Consider the following 6,263-nt stretch of genomic DNA (forward strand, 5'->3'; position numbering starts at 1 on the left):
CGAATGTTTGAATTTTGTTCGACTGTGCAAATTTTGTTCGTTCTTGAAAATAAAAAAGTACAGAACAAAGAACAAGGCCTGTGCGGTTATTTTGAGCGATTTTTGTTCGTTCTAAACGAACAGAACAGATCAACCATGTCTACTGTTACATAAGAGTTTTAATTCACTTAGAAATATTGAGATATGTTTAGTATTTTATAAATATTGGGCAATAGAGGGTAGAAATATAGAAGAAAGGCATAAAACTTCTTCCCGCCGCCCACAAGTTGCAAATTCTTCATAATTTCCTCGCGTGGCACGGGTTCTTAGCAAACGTCTACTCCGAACCATGGCTGATTTTCAGACGTCAACTCACCGTGCCAAGTGGATTCTCACTCCTCAGGACCTTGTAAGCTCCTCCAGTTTCGATTTCTCTGCTCATCTTTCGTTTGATTTGACCCGCTTTTCTTCCGATTTTTTCCGAAAGGGGTGTCACTTAGAAAGATTTAGTCTTTCCGCTGGATCGTTTTAGGGTACTGAAATAAACTAGACTAGACTTGGGATTATGCATCGATTGTTGATCATACTACTTTTCAATGCATTCGTAGATACTGGTCATTAATGACCTGTTCGCGATTTCTTAATGGTTTTTTTTCGTGATCAATAACATTGATGAGGTCGAACGGCAGCGGATAACCCCTCTTTTATTGGCATTGAGGATTTTGTGAATCTCAGGCGGGTTTGTTATTTGGCGCATATATAACAACTTTTTTCCATTTATTCCCGTGTTTGTATATTGGCTTGAATACGGCCTTCCGATGCATATCATAGATACTGGCCATTTATCATCGGCGATTGGGATCTTAATGAGTTTTGAGGATCAACGACATTGAAGAGGCCTATTCTATTCATCATACAAAACTTTGTTAAACCTTTTGAATGGCTCAATCTGCGATAATTTATTCTTTCTTTTTTAATTCTAATCGAAGGCGGAGAGGTATCAATCTGCGAATGACCGAGCAAAAAGAGCGCTTGTTCAGGTTTCCACAGCAAAACAATTTTTCATGTTAATTTCATCTCCACTCACCTTTAATTTGTTTGTTTCGATCTTTTCGGTTGGTTTTCTTCATAGAACGGTGAAAAAAGATTGGAGGAAGGCACTAAAGAAAATGGTAAGTGCGAACTTACAAACTCCTGATCATCTGACCGTTTTTCTTGCTGTGGTATGAAATTTATCACCCTATTTATTATTATTTTCTTTTTACCAAATATTGATGCGGAAGAAATGTCTGTAAGGTGGGCGTCAGTCTCGTTCCAAGTCTCTAAACTGTGAAGAAGAGAGGCTGATGCGGATATTTTACGAGAAAAAGATTCAAGAAGTATGTTCTGCGTTTAAGTTTCCGCACAAAATTCAGGTATGCTGATTTGTAACGCCAGACGTGCATCTTCGATTTTGCTTTCAAAAGAAAAAAAAAACTTAGTGATGTTGGTTTAGCCAGGCGACAGCTATCATCTACTTCAAGAGATTTTACTTGCATTGGTCCGTGATGGAGCATCATCCAAAGCACATAATGTATGTCATTGTCTGTTGTTTGTTCTTGATTGTGAAATTATAATTTTATGATGCTTATCAAGCATCACCTAAAGAATATAATGCATGTCTTTATTGTATTTTTATTCCTGTGGTAGGAAGAATTTTAATTTGACGAAGTTTATCAACCGTCACCCCAAGTTTATCAAAGGGCATTGCACGTCTTTGTTGTGTTTGTATACTTCTTCATTATAAGACTTGTAACTTTATTGAGCCTATCAAGCATCACCCGAAGCACATAATATTTGTCTTTCTTGTGTTTTTATTTTTGTTTATAATTAGATTTGTAATTTTATGAAGCTTATCAAGCATCACACAATGCACATGATGTATGTCTTCGTTGTGTTTGTATTCTTCTTGATAATAAGATTTCCAATTTTATGTAGCTTATCAAGCGTTACTTTGGGTCCGTTTTAATACTTCCTTCTTTGTCGGGTATAAATTCCCCTCTTAATCTCTAGCCGTCCAAGGTCATTCTGCAATGCGGACTATCCTTGGGTTCGATCAATATCCTATATATTTAAGTTGTTTTTTTTGTCTAAAAATTGACTAAATTCAGCATTCATCCGCAGGCTTACTTGCGTTTATGCATCCTGCAAGATCGAAGAAAGCCATGTGTCGGCCGAAGAACTTGGTAAGGGGATTGAGCAAGACCATCAAGTTATTCTGGACAATGAAATGACTGTTTTTCAGGTGAGTTAGGTAATTCCCAATTCTGTCTTAGATTATTCTTTTCTATTTTTGTCATTTTCGAAGAATTTTCAGGGCTTGGGATTTGACCTTATTGTCTATGCGCCTTATAGATCCATTGAGGGCTTTGTTGTTGATATGGAGGTAAGTTACAGACTGTAGCTACTAACTCTATATCTTCTTTGTCTTACCCTTCTTTTTTCTGTTTTCTCAACCCTTTTTAGAACTTTTTTGGAGCTACCGACAGTCAGTTAGAAATGTTCAAGGTCGTGACTGAAAACCTTATAAAGAGTAATATTTGTATTCATTATGCTTGATTTAAAGAATTTTAAATTACTTTTTCAGGAGATGAAAGATTCTGCTATATCGGTGGCTGATATGATTATGTTGACTGATGCTCCTCTTCTTTTTCCTCCTGGGCTGGTATTTTTTATCTCTTGCCAGAAGGCTCTCTCTAATTCTTTTAGTTTCAATGGCTTATTTTTCCTTGACTTTCATTTTCATTCCCTCAGCTAGCCTTGGCTTCTCTGCACAAGTCAAATCAGCTGCACAGGGTGGTAGATTTTGAAAGGTTGAGGACCTTTTCTATTGATTCTACTCTTGCACTATATATTTCTCTCTTTTTTCTCATTGGTTGCTGGTCTTTCTATTTCTCTCTCTTGTTATTCTCTTCATTCCTCACTTCCTGTCTTGCTCTTTTACTTCTTTCCATTCCCCACTTCCCCGGTTTCTCTATCACGCTCTTTTGTCCCTCTTTGATTCAGGTTCTCTCTATTATTATGTGTATCTCTCTTTCTTTCCTCCTCTCCTGCCCGTGCTCTCTCTCTCTCTCTCCTCTTTCTCTATTCCTGCTATTCTTAGCAGTCTCTCTCTTTCTAGTATTTCTTTTCTATCCCTGTCCTCTCTCCCCCCCCTTTTATCTCGTGTTCCTACTCTCTCGTTTTTTCGTTTCTTTGCGCTCTTGATCCCTCTTCTTTCCCCCAATTCCTTCCATTTCTCGTTGTATCTCTTATGCTGATGCTCTCTGTCTCTATTCTTTCTCTTCTGCCCTGTAGTATCTCTCTCTCTCTTCCCTCTTGCTCTCTCTTTTCTCCATTATTTATTTTCCGTCCCTGAAGTCTATCCGTCTCTTTCTCACTATCTTTTGTCAGTTCTTTCTTTTCTGTCCCTGTATTATATGTATCTCTCTCTTTTGTCTATTCTTTCTTTTCTGTCCCTGTAGTCTCTCTCTTTCTCTCTCTGTCTCTCTATTTTCTCTATTCTTTTTTTGTCCCTTCAGTCTATCTCTCTTCTCTCTCTCTCTCGATTCTCTATCATCTATTCCTACTCTATTTTTCTATCTGTCCCTGCTTTCTCTATCTATCTTTTCTTCCTCTTCTGTCCCTCTTTTTTGCTCTATCTCTATATTCTTTCTGTTATGTGCCTGCTGTCTCTCTCCCTCTTCTTTCTCATGTCCCTGCGTAAGTATCTCTCTATTTTTTCTATTTTGTCCCTCTCGCTTTCTAATTTTCTCTTCTGTGCCTGCTCTTTATCTTATTTCTTTTCTATTCTGTCGTATTCTATGTATGTCTTATTTGTCATCTGTTTTTGCTCCCTTAACCTCTCTTTTTTCCTCTATTCCCCCTCGCTTTCTCCAATTATAAATATCTTCTCTCTCCAATTCATTCTTGCCTCGTTCTTTGTATATTTTCCTATATGCCCCTCTTTTTTGTCGTATTGCCCCTTCATTCTGAGTATCCTCAAGATGACAAGATTTAGCATCTCAAGATGATAACAACTTCAGGTACTTGGAAGACTTAGCATCTCGCCGGAGCTTGCCACATGGCGCTCAGGAACTCATAGAACCGATCGAGGCCATCTCCGCCTTGGTGATCTTAATCTAAATTACGATATAAATTACAAGATTTACAAGATACACAAGATTTACAATATAAATTACTTATTTTGGCGCAATCTCGTGCTGCAGGTGAACACGCTACACGTCCCCACGACCCACGACATGAAGTACATCGACAGGAAGCTGAAAAGCTGCTTGGATCCTGGCTCACTTGATGAGTAAGTAAACAATAATATACAAATATACGAGTACGCCGAATTAAAAGAAAAAACTAAGAAAGTTAACCTATTGCTCTTTCATTTATTGAATTTTGGTGATAATGATCTGGGAAATGGGGTTTTGCAGGAAGAAAAGAGAGAAGAGATCAAAACATAAGTCTAGGAAGTTGGCTGTGGAGACGCATGCAGCACCTCCAGTGTAATTCTGTCCTCTATTGACTTTTTATTTTTTTCATGATGATTGTGATTATTATGACAATTACTAATGGCCCGGTGTTTACCAGTTGATAAGCTTGAGAGATGATCCCCACAAAAAGATGTAAAAAATTAAGAGTTGATTGGTAATGGCTTTTGACTTTAAATACAATATTTCACAAAATATATTTATTTTTTCTGTCATAATTGTTGGGTTGATATGCAGTTTTGACATCAATTTCACTTTTAATAATCAGTGCAAGTGAATAATTATCTCCTTAACTCGGTGATGACCTTTTTGAAAGAAAATCCGTTGATCTGCTACAATTTGATACATCTCACCCTCTTTTGAACGTTTCTTTTAATATATTTCTTTTTATTTTAGAGAATATAAGAATAGATAATTTTAGCTTAATGTCAGAAATTCTCTGTTTTGATGACATGTCCTGAGAAGAGAGAGAGGGAGAGGGAGAAAGAATGTGATTCTTCTCTCTCAAGAACCGTCATACGATGGTGACGTGTGGTAATTGAAAATATGATCTCATCAATCCAGTTAAATCATTCCGAGCTGTAAGAAAGAAAGTTTTTTTATATTTTTTTATGACTATCACGCGGGTCTTGCTGCCGTTTCATGATTTTCTGGAGAGGCAAATTGAACTAGTTTAAACCGTCCAGAACAATATTATTAGAACTCTTGTCATACCCCAAGTCCATAATCTGTTCTCCCCACAAGTGAATTGGGGAGCTAGATGTGGAAACTGATGTAGATAGATAGATGAGAGAGATATACATAGGTAGAGAGATAGATCGATCGATAGAGAGAGAGTTAGAAAATAGAGGGGAGTCAGTATATATATACAAAAATAGAGTTAGTGAGGGGGGTAGAGAGAGAGAGAGAGAGAGAGATATGTCTCCTCTTCCCATCAATATACTCTGATTAGCTCACTTCGCTAAATGGAGAAAGATTGAGATTAGAGGTCGAAGATATAAAGATATTAAGATGATGATAAAGGTGGATAGATTTATAGAGATAGAGAGAGAGAGGCAGGAAGTGGATGGAAGAAGCAAAAGAAGCTTTTTCTGGCGTGGGCCTAAACTCATTCGTCCTCTCCCAGATTGAGGACATGTCAATAAACATTTTATGGCGCATTCCACCAAAACTATACACAAATCTAGCAGTTTTCAGATCAAATTACCATCCAGAGAGATACAAATCTGTTCATATGTCGTCCAGAGATGGGTTTGGAACGGGACGAAAATCTCTAAATGAGGATGAGGACGAGATTTGTTCCAAACCATCTTCTCGCACTGAACTGCCTCGCCCATACAACAAAGGAGATGGAAAGAGAAATAGGAAGATGGCTGGTTATAAATACATAAGTATGTAGAGAGAGAGATTTATAGCTGCAAGAAAAGCTCAACAGAAGAATCAACTCTCGTTCCTGCAGCTGTACATCGGAGATGTGAACACCATCGCCCTTTCAAAAAGGAAGATGAAGGCATGAAGATAGTCTGGAGAGAGCAGGAAGAGATATATAGAGAGAGATATATAGAGCTAATGATACAGAGGTAGAGATTCATACATAGAGAGATTTATTTAGATAGAGAGATAGAGAGAGACACACACTATTAGAGAGGTAGAGATTGAGAGATTTTGATAAATAGATAGATATAAAGATATATATATAGAGAGAGAAAGAGATAGATAGACAGAGGGATAAACATAGATATCTACATAGATGGATAAAGATAT

At 37.4% G+C, this 6,263-nt stretch overlaps 1 protein-coding gene across 3 annotated transcripts; it reads left to right on the forward strand.

Annotated features, from left to right (window-relative positions):
• Window positions 1-235: 235 nt before the first annotated feature.
• CYCH;1 (cyclin H;1) lies at window positions 236-4,660 on the forward strand. 3 transcript variants are annotated; one of them, XM_078575794.1, is made up of 13 exons: window positions 236-388; window positions 969-1,019; window positions 1,112-1,151; window positions 1,276-1,394; window positions 1,479-1,552; window positions 2,143-2,263; window positions 2,327-2,404; window positions 2,485-2,526; window positions 2,606-2,683; window positions 2,773-2,831; window positions 4,044-4,128; window positions 4,227-4,315; window positions 4,443-4,660. In XM_078575794.1, the coding sequence occupies exons 1-13, from the start codon at window positions 329-331 to the stop codon at window positions 4,516-4,518; spliced, it is 972 nt and encodes a 323-aa protein (XP_078431920.1). In that variant the 5' UTR covers window positions 236-328; the 3' UTR covers window positions 4,519-4,660. The 3 variants fall into 3 exon arrangements, with proteins under 3 accessions (XP_078431920.1, XP_078431921.1, XP_078431923.1); XM_078575795.1 differs by having other exon boundaries at window positions 2,336-2,404; XM_078575797.1 differs by lacking the exons at window positions 236-388; window positions 969-1,019 and having other exon boundaries at window positions 1,115-1,202.
• The last annotated feature ends 1,603 nt before the right edge of the window (window positions 4,661-6,263 follow it).

This window comes from Wolffia australiana, chromosome 5 (assembly GCF_029677425.1).
Source record: "Wolffia australiana isolate 7733 chromosome 5, ASM2967742v1".
NCBI classification, from domain to species: Eukaryota; Viridiplantae; Streptophyta; class Magnoliopsida; order Alismatales; family Araceae; genus Wolffia; species Wolffia australiana.